This window comes from Gavialis gangeticus, unplaced genomic scaffold (genome assembly GCF_001723915.1).
Source record: "Gavialis gangeticus isolate Ggan-Ray unplaced genomic scaffold, GavGan_comp1, whole genome shotgun sequence".
Classification (NCBI taxonomy): Eukaryota; Metazoa; Chordata; order Crocodylia; family Gavialidae; genus Gavialis; species Gavialis gangeticus.
The window spans coordinates 174,581,381-174,598,551 of record NW_017728992.1 but is presented as its reverse complement, the minus strand read 5'-3'; the positions used below and the strand labels follow the sequence as shown (position 1 = coordinate 174,598,551).

Below are 17,171 nucleotides of genomic sequence, written 5' to 3'. Positions count from 1 at the left end.
AGCTCCTAAACATTCCCCTAAAAGCTCCTACATCTTTGCCTTGAACTATCTAAGAGAGAGAGAGTAACCTATACCATCAGCCACATAGATATCTCCCTAAAGGAGCATTTCACTGACCTTAAGGTCTCATTCTGGTCAGTGGTACCAGGCCATAGTGCTTGATTGCTATCTTGGGTTCCTTGTCCCACCTTCCAGGTAGTTCTTTGATAGATGCAGGATTATTTCTGTCAGTGGTAAAGGGTTCCCAGAATTTAATTAGAGGAAGCTCTAAAAATCATTAATCAAATGCATCATGAATTTGTTTGTTGTTGTAAGGTTGTTACCATGAACGCTTCATGCCTCCCAAGGCTGGGGGGGTATAGCGACCGCCCGCAGGCAGTGGCAGGGGCATGGCGGCGGCAAGTGGAGACTGTCCACAGGTGGCCATGCTGACTTGACGTTTGTGGCAAGGGTGGGCTGAGCATCAGCTGTCAGCAGAAGGCCACAGCAATGTTGGCAGTGTGGAGGGGAGGGGGGCAGTGTGGTGAGCAATGACCAGCCGCAGGCACCGCTGGCATCATTGGTGGCAGCCACTCTCAGGAGGTTCACTGCCAATCTCAGGGGGTGCACGTGCACCCATGTGTACCCCCTACTCATTGTTGTTAAATTAGTGTATCATAAAACACAGAGAGAAGCTGGTAAGTCTTGCAAGTCTGAAAACTGAGGACTGTAATTACAGTGTATTGGAGCAGACTTGATTAATTGAATCTGCTGGAGCATGGTAATTACTATGATCCAGCAGACTCCAGTGTCTCATGAATCAGCTTCCCCACACTCAAAAATGGTGGCATGGGTGCTTTAACTAAAGCTCATTCAACGAGCTTTAGCTAAAGCACCCCTGCTGCCATTTTTCAGTGCGGAGACACTGATACATGAGATGCCGTGAGAGAAAGTGTCCCCACATTTGGAGTATGGGTATAAATGCCCAGAAGTTCAGATGTGTGGTATCTCTGAATTTGTTTCCACAGTCTTGGCTACTGAGAAACAGAATCTCAGAATGGCCCACTACATTGTTATGTGACAAGAGTTCCAGGTATGTTGTGAAACTTCATGTGGCCCCTGTTATTTCATATTAACTGATACCATTTTTCATATCTTAAAGCTTGATTTTTTCTATTTTGAGACTGAATTTGTAAAATGAAGGTACCAGCAGTTTAATGCTTTATGCTTAAATCCAGTTCAATTAAAAAAGCTCTGTTTTACAATACCTTAGTATTCAATCAACAGTGCTGGGGATCTATCACTAATTGCATCTTTTGAGTAGGGAAAATAACTGTGTTTTCACCAGATACACGCTGTGATGAAATGCCCTGCCCCCTCCTCCTGCTGTGCCCATACACACATTCTAGCAATCCAACAACTGTAACCGTTGGGTTTACATTCCATATATAGTAAATTATTCCACCTCATTTTGTCCATATGTTTTATGAATCCTTATCTCTATAATATATAAGCATCTTCTAGCGTTATGGAATCTGCACAAAACACTTTTTTCCCCCTCTGTATCTTCATTAGGGAAGAGTGGACTTTGGTGTTGTGGCAAAGTCAGGTTTTCATTACAGTTTTACCTTTCTTGGTTTTATGGCCATGCTATTCTCTTCCAGAAGTGAGTTCCAGATTTGTGGGTGTATGTCTGATCTGGTGTATACACAGCCTTCTGGATTTTTCTAGCTTTCCAAGGGGGCATGATTAGAATAAGGAAGTCTTGCCTATAAATTAGGCATTTTAGAATAAGAGCTAGTGCCTTAAATTTGTCCCAGAGTGAACCAGTGGGATGATGTTCTTTGGCATGTGTTGCTAACCAGAAGGCTGCTTTGTTCTTCTGTGTTTCTTTGCTGGAAGAGAATTGAAGTTTAGTGTGTGGAATTACTTTTGAAATCCAGTGTTCTAGGATGAACACTTCAGCAGACAGAGAAGGACATTAGATATTCTTATTTTCTGGTCAAATACACAAAAATGATATTCAACAAAGATCCTCAAATACAACAAATCACAGGTAATAGTTAAGAGTCATATTATTCTTTTTTTATCCTTCTTGATAGTTAAATTGTTTCCATGTCAAGTAGCTGTGTATAAAGACGTTAATTTTTATTCATTTTTCAAAGACGACTTGCTATCAAGTGAAATGTTGAACCCTAAGACTGTCAGAGGTAGAGTGGGACTTTTAAGTGGGTTGCTTAGCCTGCTTGCTTCTATAGGCAGGCTTCGCTTCCTGAGAAGTATCTCAGCCAGTCCTCCTAGCAAGTGATAATTCTAACAAATATTAGTCTATGCCAAGGTTAACTAGTTCTAGGTATTAGTTGCACATTCAGGGTTAATACCCTCTCTGTTGTGCATGAGTCAGACCTACTGCTAGAGGGCTGGTAAGAAGGAATGTGACATGGGGTGCAACTAGGCTCCAAGCCTGCCCTGCTTGCTGGCTCTCTAGCCACAGTATAGGCCAGGGAGGAAACGTGGAGGGACCCCCCCATGCCACTTGGATCACTCTCCCCTTCCTTCAAATCACTCCATTGCTCTCATCAGCCCTGGGATCTCTCTGCACCCTGTAATTGTTCCCTCCACCCCCAGATCACTCTCCACCCCCTCATTAGCTCCTTCACCCCTAGGTTGCTGTTCTTCCTCCCCAGTCATCCCAAGAGTGGAGGCATCAGTGATGGGAGAGGGTTCCCAGGCTCCTTAAAGCCTGTGCCGCCCCCATGCACAATGATCCAGTCCCCACCAGGCCTCACAGCTCCCTGGCAGCAACTTGCCCGCCCTGCTTCCCCTTCAGCTGCAGAGCTCCACAGGGGCTGTGTCTGGGTGCACTGGAGAGCATAGTGTTCAGGCACCCCAGGAGCAGGCCGAGAGTGGGAATTCTTCCACCAGCATCTCAGCCACTCTTGAGCTGATCAAGGCAGCAGAGGTGATCCAGGGTAGAGTCAGAGGTGGCAGCTGGAGTGGGAAGGGACTAATGTGCAGGTGAAGGGGGCAATTTGGGGGTTGAGGTGGCAATTTGGGAGGCAGAAGAAGCAGCAGCCCAGCAGCTTCCCACCCATCCACTCCCCCCTCTCTCTCTTTCCCTCTCCAATCCTGCTCCTCCTTCCCCAGCCTCCTAGTGTCTTTCCTTATGATGCCCTCCCCCTGGTTCCCTTAATCCCCCTTAATCCTTTTTTCTTCCATTCCAGAGGCTGGTTTGTATGCAAGAGAGCCAGCCAGTGAAGATGTAAATTGAGGATTCAGTGGGTGAGAAAAAGACTGCAGGGGGTGGAGAAGGAAGATGAAGGTAGCGGGTAAACAGTGGAGAGGTACCTGTGGAGTCAGTTGTCAGGCAGGTTATAATGTGTCATAAATCCAATGTCTATATTTAGTCCATAATTTTTTGTATCCAGGAGGTTGATGAAGTGAAGCTTGTAGGCTCATCAGTGAGAGGTGTTTTGAAAATTCCCTTTGAGGATTAAAACAGAGATTGGAGAGTGAAACTGGTTTTCTTGTGAGATATGTGCCCTCACAGGTAATTGGGTATTCTTGTCAAGGGCACTTAGCACTTGCTAATGCACCTTAATGTGTGATCATTCAAATTAAGTGTTTTTAACATGATCTAATTATAATATGTAATCTCAACCATAGCCTTTAAGCAACAAACAAGTAAACGAACCAAACCCTTCTGTCCTATCCTACGGACTAGGGGGAGAGTCCTTTGGCTCTGGTCCCAGAACAGCAGTCTGTCCCCTCCTCACAGCACGCTGCTGTGTTCACAGCTTGCTCCCTTCTGTCTTGGTTACTCTTCTAGGAGCTTTTTAAAGCTCCTAAAGGAACACTCCCTGCCTGACTAAATGCCCAGCAGCTGGGATCTCTCAACAAGGCAGAATGTCCCCTCTAAAAGGGACAGAGTGAGTTGTTGCAGGGCCCCATCCAGAGATTGTAGAAGTCCATGGAACCGTTTCGATTTTTTATGGGCTTTCAGACCATCCCGTTGAGCGTGGAATTTTAAACTAACAACACTCTTAAACAACTGCAAAACATTATAGTTTGTCCTGAGGGGGCCCCTTAGGCTTTTCAAGTTTGATATGGTGTTTTACTGACATACCATAAATTGTATCTTCAGACTATTGAATTCTCATTAGAACAATTTTCAATGTGCTTGTGGCATTCTCTTCTCATTTGCTGATAATATATTGCACCTCCTGAGACGTCCCACCTCATCTCTGTGGAGACATTATGATGGTATAAGCATTGCAATACAGCATTTTTGAATGAGTACTTTGAATACATACTGCCTATGGATAGCTACACTATTGTTATTTGTTGTCTTGGTGTTTTTCACTTGTGAAGAACCATTCAGATCATTTGTGTGATTCTGATAATATTTGTCAGATGGAATTTAAATAGGGTAAATTATATAGTTCAGGTTTGTGTGTTTTCATGCAGCTATAACAAGCTTGTATTCACAATGTTTATCTCTTTGTAATTCTTGTAAGGGGAGGGAAGGAGGGAAGAAATGCTTAATTATTATAATTGAGTGAGGTTTCTTCTGTTTTACTGACTCGAGTAATGTTCTTAGTTCCTCCACACCCCTAAGCCACAACATGCATCTGTTTGTTTCTTCATTGTGCTATTGTTTAATATCATATACTTTTTAAAAAATGCAATTACAATGGAAATTGTGCATGTACTTTCTTCCTGTTGAATCTCATTGTTGCTATTTAAAATTACTGAGCTGGTATTTACCTGGAGTATGCTTCCTTCCTGCAATATCGATGGAATTAAATATTTTATTATACATACTATGCAAGGAAAAAGAGAAGCATAACACACATCTGTGAAGATGGCTTTGAATGTTATTAAAATGAAATAAATAATAGATAATAGAGTATTTTCATATCAAGTAATATAATGAGCAAAATAGGTTTATACAAGGAAAATAAGCTGCTTTAAAAATGGCATTTGTAGACACCAGTTAACCATTCATTGATTTTGAACAAGTCCTGAAATGCTGATTATGTACGTGTCTTATTTGATTATAAATTGGTTTTTGAATTTTCAGTCAATCAACAATGGTATTTCATTTTTAATTGTCCTTGGAACACCATACATTAGATTCTTATTCAGGTCTTGATTTGTGAATTCTTTTCTGGAGGTGGACCCAATGAGTTCCTCTGTAGAGGAAACGTTAGAAAAAGTAACCTGTTGAATGTTATAGAGGACTGTGTCCAGTCTTCCTAAACTGTAGAAAAGATCAGAGAAACAGAACATCTGAAGTATAAAAGGAAGAAATGATAATTGTCTACAAAACTGGAGAATGACTTGGGGAGGGGGAACTATTTTAAAACTTCAGGGTATCTTCAACATTGTTTTGCATTCTCTTTCCTTCACAGCAAAGCTACGCGAGTCCTGCTTTGATCCTGGGAATATAATGAATGGCACAAGGCTTGGAATGGATTATAAATTGGGGTCAACAGTTACTTATTACTGTGATGCAGGTTATGTTCTTCAAGGATATTCTACACTAACCTGCATTATGGGAGATGACGGAAGGCCTGGATGGAATAGAGCGCTACCCAGTTGCCATGGTAAGAGCTGTTTTTTTGTGATCATTCTGTGCCTTCAAAAAGACACTGAAGTAAACTTCAGAAATACATTTATGTTGTAGCAATATTAATAATTTGTTCTCTTCCTCTCAACCCTCCCTCCACTCCTACATGGGTATATATAATATACCTCCTTAGGACATTGCATGAAATGACAGATTGAACATTCATTGATAAGAAGTCAGAGGGGTTATCAGGAAGAAATATAGTAGAAAATAATTGCTGTTGAGGACAAGCAATGGTACTCACCCTGGGAGGAAGCACTCTCCCTGGTAGAAAGTGTTTGCATTGTGAAGATTTTTCATTTTATAACATATGATACACACAATATCATTTATTTGCTTAAGTAAAGCATCAAAATACACTGTTATTGTTACTGTGTGGTTGCAGTTTTGGTCTGCTTTTTTAAAATGCTAATGGCTCTTAGGACACACAATAGAGTAGTGCCTCACCAAACATTTTATTTATGGTTTAGACATTACATTGCATTTTTATTTAACCATTTTATGTGAAGTTCCAGGAAATTTTCATCTAAAAAAAAACCTACTCACTTCAGTAGTCCAGTGACTTTAATGACACTGAAATTATGTTGTGCATAATTGTATGGTTAGAGCCTAAATTTAAGTTCCATTTTTATCCAGGTAGCCTAATGTAAGGATTTTGCTGAATAGAATAAACACTCCTCTGGGTTCAAGATATGGACCCAGGAGTACCTAATGTGGGGCACTTGCCATTACAATTGCCTCAGTGATTAATAATGAAACAAGAAAGGGTCTAAAAATGTAAACTCCTTTTACTATAACAACAAGTGGATAATAGGTAATACGTGGAAATTGTACAATGAAAATGTTGAGAATTGCGATATCTATCTATCTATCTGTCTATCTATCTATCTATCTATCTTCCTGGACATCTGCACTCCAGTTTCAGGTTTTATTGCTTTATAAAGAACAAGGACTAAAATTATAAGCTTCTAGCTGTGGTCAGTCCCTAGCAGAAAGCTGTATCCATCTTCACAGGGGCTTCTAGATTAACTGAGTTTCATGGCCCCCAGTTGCCACAGTGCTTATCCACAACTTGGATAATTAAACCAGCAGTTACAGCTTCTTATTCTCTTAAGGGTGGATCTCAGGAAACCTACCCATAGCACTCTATAAACTTTCTCATATGCAATAGTAACTATGATATCAACATATAAATTACCCAGATATAATACTCAGTTTTACAATAACTTCTGTCACTAATGTATAAGGAACAAAGGGTGAACAGATAAGCTTGTTACTGTGTTTACTCCTTGGTAGAAACCTGCTCCCTTTTTTAGCAGCAATTCCTGGCAGAACTGAGCATTAGGGCTGTGCGAAATTTCAGCAGCTGTTTCATTTTGGAGATGTTTTGGGCTGTTTTGGTGCCTGAAAAACTGAATCTGAATCAAAATGAAAGACTCAGAAATATCTCCAGAATGAAATGGGGCATCCAAAACATTTTGAAGATGTTTAAGAAAATTTTGGAGTTTCGGAGCCAGGCTTGCAGGGAAACAATTGTATGCTGCTGCCCTGCCACTCTATTCGACTCTGCAGGGAGCAGAAATCCATGCCAGGGGTCTCCTTGCCACTGCTGGCCGCCCCCCCCACCCCACTACCCTGGCCACTTCGGGCTGCATGGAGTGGCCAGGGGTGGCAAGGAGACCGCAGTTCAGATCTCTGCTCCCTGAAGAACCAGGTTGTACAGTAGGGGAGTGCTGGTCCCTGCCTCACAACCTATCTCCATAGAGAGCAGAGATCCAGGGCTGCACAGGGTGGGCAGAGGCAGGGAGGAGATCTCCAGCACGGATCTCTGCTCCCTGTGGAGCCAGGTCATGTGGCAGGGCAGTGCTGGTCCCTGCTGCATGACCTGGCTCTGCAGACAGCAGAGATCCAGGGCTGCATGGGGTGGGCAGCAGTGCCTAGGAGACTCTCGACATGGATCTCTGCTCCCTGAGGAGCCAGGTCTCATGCCAGGGCAGTGCAGGTCCCTGCCGTGTGACCTGGCTCTGCAGGGATCAGAGATCTGTGTGGGGGGTTCTCCTTGCCTGCATGGAGGGCAGTGGCCCTCCCCTGGATAAGCCACCCACAGCCCCATCCTGCTCCCTGCTGGGGCCCCAAGCCCTGCCCAGCTGGGCTTTGAAACAGATTCTGGGGAGATTCGGTGGAGCCAAATCAGTGAAACAGATTTCGCCGAACCAAAACAGGACAGTGATCTGAAACACCAAAACAAATCACTGTCCTCTGAAACAGCCAAATCTAAAACCAAATCAAAACAGCCATTTTGCATAGCTGTACTGAGCATATATCATGGTCTCCCCCATATTTATAGAACCCGGTTGCTAGGATTATAGTTCCTCCACTGAGCGAGTGTGGTACACCTAACATGGCTGCTGGATATCACCATATCTCAATTGAGTATGTTCAAAAGGGTCTTGAACAAGAAGTACTGAGGGTCTCATTGACCTTCTTAAAATGGATACATTATCTGCTCATCACGCTACTGGGCATGTTCAGGTTGCATTTTGAAAAGTTTCCTGACAGGCATTCCAAAGAAAGCCTGCATTGCTCATGCAAGTGCTTCTCTGTTAGAGCTAATCCATCTCTTCCTCCTGTTATTTAGTTATGTTTTGATATAAAAAAAATGTAAATACAAATTTTAAATTATGAAAATCGATCTATGGAAATATTTCTTCTTTGGCAATCCCTTGCAGTCAAGGATGATTGTCTTCTATGATTGTCTTTTCTGTGTGTCCAAAGATAGCTGATGAGGCCTATCCAGGATCAACAGACTTAACTGCAGCTTGTATATTTCTATATGGAGTGTGTGGTACTGGACTCTTGATTTGGTCTGTGACATGCTGTTTCTGTCATTCACGCTTTTTCATCTCCTGTTGCTGTCATGAGTTTTCAAAGTACTGAGATCCCTGCAGCAGACTCTTCCCCAATTTGGGGCAGTCCTGGGCAATGGTTTCCCATGAGTAGTACATTGATGTTACATTTTTTAACTTGTCCTTGAGGACATCCCTGAAGCAGTTTCTCTGCCCTCCTTTTGAGTGTATGCCTTGGCTGAACTGGGAGAATAAAACTTACTTTGGGAATCCGGAGTCAGCAGATGACATGGCTGGCCCAAGAAAATTGATGTCAGATGATCATTGCTTTGGTACTCATGACGTTTGCTTGCAGGAGGACACTAATGTTAGTATGTCTGTCTTCCCACTGGATTCAAAGTATCTTCTGCAGGAAGCACTGATGGTACTTGTCTAACAATTTTAGATGTGTAGCTCGGGTAGTTATTAACATAAACATAACTAACAAAACATAACTACACCTGGGGGCAGAGTGTACCCTGTTCTCCAATGACAGTGGTGGGGGTTAGGCAAGGTGCTGATGGAGGGGCTGGCTACTAGAGCAGTTCCCTCTCCTCTCTACAGAGCCAGGCCAAGACTGAGTGCTAAACTATATACAATTTATTACTATAATAAATACATAAGATACAACATGAAATATTTATAATAGACCTTAGCATATGTCACTACATATAATATCCCACAATTAACATAAACCATATAACTAACAGCATATATAATAATACATTGAACAAGATAGTTAAGGTTACAACATGATAAACACATATGGGGACTCAACTTATATAACCCAAATAAGTTAATAATATTTCCTAGACCTACATATTAACACATTGAGACTATATAAACCACATAAACTTCCTTAAAAAATACCCATAGCTATATAGAACTTGATACAACAACAATAACCCAAAATAGGGAGTGCACTCAGTACCTCCCCAAGGGGTTTCTTGGAGCCTCTCCCCTTTGGGGCCCTGGGATGTGAGCACACCCCTCCCACAATGGAGGGTGGAATTGGCGGACCCTCCTGTCTTGTGCCCACCTCCCCCATGGGGTCCACTTCCCCAGAAACTCACACTTCCTCCCTGAAGCAGCCAAGCCTCATCCCCTGGAGGCCAATCCTGAGAAAGAGCATCTCTCCAGCAGTGCCTTCAGCTCTCCTTGCTGGCCTGGCGCCTGCACTGGGCAGCCCAGGGCTCTCTCTCTCTCGTGGGAGCTGAACCCTTATAGGCTCTGGCTCCCCGGTCTCACACTGGAGGTCCTCCCTTTCCCAGGCCCTGCTCTGGGCACCGCAGCTTTTTTAGTTAAAAGTGGAGCTGCACCGTGGGGCTCTGGTAACTCAGCCTAAAGCTGGGGTTAACTTGAGCAGCCACGAGCTACTCCCAGGTGGATCCTCCGTGCGCCGACCCATGCACCAGGTGAGGCCTGAGCAGTCACGAACTGTTCCCAGGGCCAGCTCTCCATGTGCCAATCTGCACACTGTGTGGGGGCCGAGCAGCCTCAAGTTCCTCCCAGGGCCAGCTCTCTGTGTGCCGATCTCCACACCAACTGTCCAGCCACTTGCCGGGTTCACAAGCTCCAGCTGCCTTGAGCAGCTCCTAGAGCCTGATCCCTGTGCGCCGATTCACGCACCACTGAAGTTCAAGCAGGGTCCCGAGGACGGCTGTCTCTGCCGCTTCTCTCTCCTTGGCATCCCTCATTGTCTCTCCCTAGTCTGATGATCACGCTTCCTTTATACTCTTCAGGGACTCCACCCCTGAAGTTCTCCAGACCTGGCTGGTGCAGTTCCAATTCAGGTCCAACTGCTCCTTGCTCCCTCCCTTCAGAAAAGGGCAGGGCATTGTTTCCCTTGTACTGCCTCCAGATTGGTGGGTGGGCTCCACCAATCAAACAGCAGACCCTCGATCCTGGAACTCAACCCGAGCTCCAAAAAGGTAAATCTGCTACAGATGTATCCTGCATGTTGTCCATGTCTCAGCTCTGTTCAACAAGGTGGGAATCATAACTGCTTGATAAGCCATGAACTTGGTTTTGGATCTGATGTTGCAATCTTTGAACACCTGTTTCTTCAGGAGTCCAAAGGCTGCACTTGCACATTTGAGGTGATGTTGAATTTTTTTGTTGATGTTAGCCTTCTGTGAGTGGTGACATGTGAGGTACGGGAAATACTCAACATTTTGCAGTCTCACTGTGGATTTGGATTACCAGAGCTGGGTACTGTTCATTAGGAACTTGTTGGTGGAGTTCCTTAGTCTTCTGAAAGTTAAGCATCAATCCCATTTTCTTGTATGCCTCAATAAACACATCAGTGATTTCCTGAAGGTCTGCTTCCAAGTGAGCACACAGTACAGCATCGTCAGCATACTGGAGCTCAGTGACTGAGGCCAAGATGATCTTAGCTTTGGCATGAAGTCATCTGAGGTTAAACAGCTTGCATTTGGTAGTTCAGTTCTAGTCTGGCTAGAAACTTGTTAGGTCAGATGTAGCATTGCAGCAAAGAATTTTGAAAAGAGTGTTGGAGCAGTGATGCAGCCTTGCTTAACTCCTGTTTCAACCTCAAAGGGATCTGTGATAGATCCATTACTCAGAACCACCACTTACATACTGTCATGAAGCATTATTGGTTCTCAGTCATGAAAATATGTATATATAAATAAAAATGAACTCTTCATGATATTAGTAATGTGAGCAATAACTTCTGTTCATTTTATAATCTTTTTTTTTCCTGATCAACATTATGCTAAATCCTGTTCTGGTGTAAAGAGGTATGAATCCACTGGATTACAGCCCTCTAATACAATGTGTAATTTGAGATATTGATGCCTAATCTAGTTGTTGCACACATGTGGCAGTAACACAGCTGAACTGCAATTCCCATCACCTATCACTATTTAGAATATGTCCATTTATGTGCTGTGATTTTTTTTGTGGGGGGGCACCAAGGGGTTCTGTATCATTCTGTGAGCAAATGGAACATCAGCACGAGAGTGGGAAAAGTAAATATTAACTAACATCAAACCAAGCAAGTGAATCCTGACTGGTGAGAAGGAAATAGATTTCTGTAATAGGAAAGCCTGTTATTTCTACACACAGAGTCACTCTCTCACTCTGTCAGTCACTTCCTGTTAAGTTTTGTAGTACGGAGATGCGAATGACATGGAATACTGGCCTTAGTATGCTCTATTGGAATGTATACATCTTTCTAGCTTGCAAAACACAGAACTGTGTAAAATACCCAGAAACCTCTTCCAAATAATGTTTCTTCATTTTAAAATGAGATTCTTTTTCTTACTTTAAAGAAAGAAAGAAAAGGTTTCTTTCTCCTGGGATGCTGGGAAGAATGAATAATAGTTGTGACCATTAGAGCTTTTATTCTACAGTTAATGGTCTGTATGAGCTACCACATTTCTAGAAGGGTTTTTTGTGTGTTTTTTTTTAACTCAGTAGGCCTCTAATGAAAAGAAAAAATTTTGCATAGGAAAAAAAAAAATTGCAATTTCATTAACAACACTCTCATCTTAAGAATGGTGGTAGACAGACCTCATTTATTCTCACTGAACCCAGTTTTCTTGATATTATGGAGCCCTCAAAGTCGTATTTCCAGTGGAATTTGGGGTAAAACCATGTTACTTTGACTGCCATTCATAGATTCCATTTGCTGTGTGACCTCTGATAAGCCTCATAAAGATGGTTGCTCTTGTCAGTTGGGCCCACAGTGGTTATTCCAAATTTGGCTAGCATACTGATTTTTCTCTCAGCTGAAGGTTGAAAAAAGCCTTATCCTATATCTATCCCTCTACCTGCAGTGCAGTATGGAGCATTTTAGCAATAGATAACCCATGTTTTCACATTTTGGTTTTACTAAAGAAGAAAGGCATTGTCTGTTTGTCTGCCTGTTCATCTGTCTGGTGTGAAGGAGAGATGAGGAAGACGGTGGGGAGGCGCAGCTTGAATGTAGGCCAGGAGTGGGCAGAAGAATTTCAGTTGCTTTGGTCCCTCTCTGATCCAGTTTCATAGATTCATAGATTCATAGATTAAGGGTCGGAAGGGACCTAGTAGATCTTCTAGCCCGACCCCCCGCCAGGGTGGGAGAACAACAAAAAACCCCAAAAAGAGAAATGGGACTCAAACGAGTCCAGCCAGGTAGGCATCCAGCCTCTTCTTAAAGACCCCCAGGGTAGGGGCCAGCACCACTTCCCTTGGAAGTTGGTTCCAGCTCCTAGCCGCCCTAACCGTGAAGTAGTTTTTGCGGATGTCCAATCTATACCTCCTCTCCATCAGCTTGTGCCCATTACTCCTTGTTATGCCAGCGGGCGCTAGGGGAAACAGCGTCTCCCCCAAACCCTTCTGGTCCCCCCTAGTGAGTCTATAGACAGTCACCAGGTCCCCCCTTAGCCTTCTCTTGTGGAGGCTGAATAGGTTCAGGTCCCGCAGTCTCTCACTGTAGGGTCTGCCCTGTTGTCCCCGGATCATGCGGGTGGCCCTCCTCTGGACCCTCTCCATATTGTCCACATCCCTCTTGAAATGGGGCGCACAGAACTGGACACAATACTCCAGCTGTGGCCTGACCAGCGTCGCATAGAGGGGGAGGATCACCTCCTTGGCTCTACTCGAGATGCACCTGTGGATGCACGACAAGGTCCGGTTAGCCCTGCCAACCATGACCTCGCATTGTCGGCCCATGTTCATCTTGGAGTCAATAATGACTCCAAGATCCCTTTCTGCCTCCGTGCTCTCGAGTAAGGAGTTCCCCATTGTATAAGTGTGCTGCTGGTTCCTACTGCCCAAGTGCAGCACCCTGCACTTGTCCGTGTTAAAACGCATCCTGTTCCTGTTAGCCCACCCCTGTAACCTATCCAGATCCCTCTGCAATCTCGCCCTCCCTGCTAGCGTGCTCACCTCCCCCCAGATTTTGCCTATGGGGCCCAGTCAGTTCCATGAACAGTTAATTTTATCATTTTGGTTAAACTTATGACAGACAAGTTACATTTGCGGTTTACAGACTTACAAGTTTTATATTAACTAATGTTGCCTGTTTAGGCAAAATACCAAATGCCGCTAAGAAGCACATATTTATTGCTTATTAAACCCTCTGATTCTGACTGTCACAGGCTCCCCGTGTGGCTCCTGGCAATGATGAATGGCTGTATGTGTGGCTTACAGTCTACATTTGGATGGCTTAAAGTAAGCTGCCTGGCCATAGACTGGGTTCAGCAAACAGCTGTACTTATCCTAACTGATTCAGAGGCATAACTTTTTGTAAGTGACAGCCTATTTCATTAAATGCTATAGCATCTCTTAACCAGCTTGTCTCTAGGAGGCCACCCTGCCCTCATTTCTGCCTAGCTTCAGACTAGCACAGATAACTACCGCTCATTACCCCAAGACAGCACTGTCTAAAAGCTTGGAGCCAGATCAGAAAAGTACTGAAGTGCCTAAAAGGGGATATAGACAGAATGTTAAGAGCTTAAGGGAAAAATTGTGACCATGAAGCCCCTGTTCTGCTGGTGCCTAACCCTGGAGGCATCTGAACTTCACAGACACCTGGCTGTTTCACTGTATTGTTTCTTAGTTTCTTATAACTGATCTTTTACAGCTGCTCAGAACTGCCCCAGTCTTGACATAACTGAGCAGCTCAGTGCCCAGCTCATACCAAAACTTTATCAGGACCTAGAAATGAGTCACATCTTGGTATAGGACTCTTTCTGGGCTCAAGCTAATAAACAGTGCAAAAGCACAATTAGCACCAACGGATGTTCTTCACAGAGACTTGCAGCCCATTTACTTTCTTTTCAAACATAACCAGATGAAGAAAAATGGTAATGGAGCCAACTAACTGGTATTCACATAGGAACAGAGGAAATCAGTCAAGTTGCTTCTGTGACTGAAGGAAGTTACACTCATCTCACCCCTGGTTTAAGAGTTTGCCTTAGCCACCAGACAATAAGGTGGTATGAGTAGGGGGAAGTGCTGTTCATCACTCCTGTTGAAGCTATGCTAATGTGCAATAAAGAATGCAATTTTTTTTAGGACAAAGAGAAATCATAGGAAGGATGAGGAGTGTCTAAGCTAACTGTTAAGTTATTCACAGGGAAAGCTAAACTTGGGTTCTTGTACCTACTCCATGACTTTTCCTGTTTATTTTTTATCTAATGCCTCTTTCATGTAAAATGAGGCAGATTGAGGACAGGAACCAGAATTCATGTTTTCCGCCTTGCAGCTAAAGATGCTACCCATTAGGATGCAGTATTAGGCTCACACGTGTTTTTTATGAACAAGGAGTCTCAAATTTTTTCTGTTCTATTGAACAGCTTTAAGAGGAGGAATGCCGCCATCATCAATGTAGCTAGTAGCATGGTGGTTGGGGAATCTGCAGCCTTGAAATCAAGATTCAAGAGTCATTCCTGCTCACAGAAGTCACTACTGGCTAGCTGCACACAGCACATGCTGAATATAGCTGGCTTGCTAAAACAGATTGCATTCTGAGCTACCTTGTTTTCCCCATTCACTGTTTAGAAAGTTTAGGTGTCACCATTTCTGGGGAAGAAGGGGAATAGGCACTTGCAAGTTAGGCTCATAAATCCTTTATTGAATGTGGTCCTTAGGTGGATTTTTGGAAAACAGGTTAGAAATGTACATTGATAATGAGAACATTCAGTCATATTAAAGGGAAAAAAAGCTTAATTAAAGAGGTATAAACCATTCTACATCAGTGCATAAGCTAACAACTAATTTCCTCTATCAAAGACTATGCTATAACTGGCCCCTACAATTTCTTATACTTGAAACCTCTAGCTGATGGACTGATTCAGTATTGTTTCTACTTAAGACACGCAATGTAATTGGATTCTGATCTACAAAAACTAACACTGCCTTACAAGTAAGTTAGGACACCTGGAGTAAGACAGAGGTGATTAAAAATAAAGGGATTATAAATGAGGACACAAGCATTGTAAGTACAAAGCTATTTTTATGGGAGTTGCTTGTGTATGGAATGATTTCACAATAATTATTTCTAGACTGTAGAACTTTATTATAAGTAAAAGAACAGCTAAGGTTCATAAAGCAAAGGCAATTTATGTAAAGATATGTTACCCCCACTACTGACTGAAGCACTTAAGCTTTGGAGGGGAGAGGGTTGTTCTGATGTTGCTACTCAAGCAAAATAAACTGATTGTCTTAGCTATGAAGACAGTGTGTTTCTCCACTACTGCACAGCTAAATGCATAGGGATATGCCAGTCATATACTTGAAAAACATTTTTTTCACACAAGTACTCTTGCCAGGTAATAAATGTCCTGGTGAAACATGATTAACACACACAAGCACATGCATACACAAACATAAGGCAATCAGGACTCATAGCAGAGATGATCTTTTATTAAGCCAACAAGATTTTTTGCAAAAAAAATTCTTTAATTGCAAGCACATGTTTTAACATTTAACAAATTCATCAGTGTTCTGTGCTCCTTGTGTCATTTAAGAATAGAAAAGTTTAAAATCTCATACTTTGGCTAACTGGAGAATGAGGACATAATCCGGTCCTGTTATATGCTTGTTCCCAAGGTACAATGAAACACAGCCATTGGAAAAGTAGAAATTGGAGTGTGAAGATAGTAATTCATGCACATACCTTTTATATAGCCTGAATTCCGCCTCCATGATCTAAGTCTGAGGGAAACTGTGGAGAAAAAATCTCAGTCTAGGGGAATTACGCTAAATTATCTCTCACTTGGCTTTTGTTCACTCTGATCAGACAAAGAGCAGGTAGGATGCTCTAGATCTGGATCAGTAGCAATATACAAAGCATAATGATGGTTAGATCATACAAATCACAATCATAACTTGGAGCTGTGACCGGCACAGAGAAACGTCAGCTTTTGATCAGATGTTCATGGTTCTTTATAGCATTCCTACAAATGGAGAAATTATTGTTTTTTAAATCCTCTGGTTCCAAAGATTAGATAACATGAAGGATAAACTAAAAGAAAAGGTTGTTGCAATTCTTCTTATTCAGTGACTTGAAATGCGTGGTTTATTTATGGACCCAGCAACTAACACAAATAAGGGAGCTGTGGAAATACTGGTAATTATATATTTAATTGTCAGCAATTTAACTTCCCAAGGCTTGTCCTGGACAAGTTAATAGATGAAAGTTATTAAGTAAAGATCAAGATACAAATGCTGGCTCTCTCTAAGCAAAATATCGAAGTCCTAATTTCTGTTTGATATTGATAGCATTCACATTCTCCCAGTTTTTACTGTTTTACAAGTTAAGTTTATTTAGAACAGTGTTGCAATTATCAGGATAAATGTTGCAGTCATTTCTCAGGCAAAAATGTTATTAACTTTAATGACTGCCATTTTTACCTTTATCATAAACACTAAATAAAGACTGAAAGCAGTAGATTTAAAGTGCTTAGAAAGATATTTTATTTTTATGAAATATGAATATCTATTCATATTTTTCCTTACATACATTCATATTTCTCTTTCCTATACATTTCTCTGTAGTAGAAAACCTCCGAAAGTTGGCTATGAGGTTTTTTTCCCAGACCAGACTTCCTTCAACAAAGCCTATGGGACTTTTTTTCCATGTCTGAGAGGAGTTTTAAAATGCTGATAAATAGGATTTTTTTCACAAACTCAGTGAGATTATCTTTCTCAACCACCTCAGG

The 17,171-nt window shown here is 42.5% G+C and overlaps 1 protein-coding gene across 1 annotated transcript in view; it reads left to right on the top strand.

Moving 5' to 3' along the window:
• The window catches only part of LOC109298984 (CUB and sushi domain-containing protein 3-like), a 29,446-nt gene extending 23,778 nt beyond the window's left edge, over positions 1-5,668 (top strand). The window contains exon 4 of the mRNA XM_019519427.1: positions 5,394-5,668. Coding sequence (XP_019374972.1) covers positions 5,394-5,668 — 275 coding nt within the window. The remainder of the gene's footprint in view (positions 1-5,393) is intronic.
• The last annotated feature ends 11,503 nt before the right edge of the window (positions 5,669-17,171 follow it).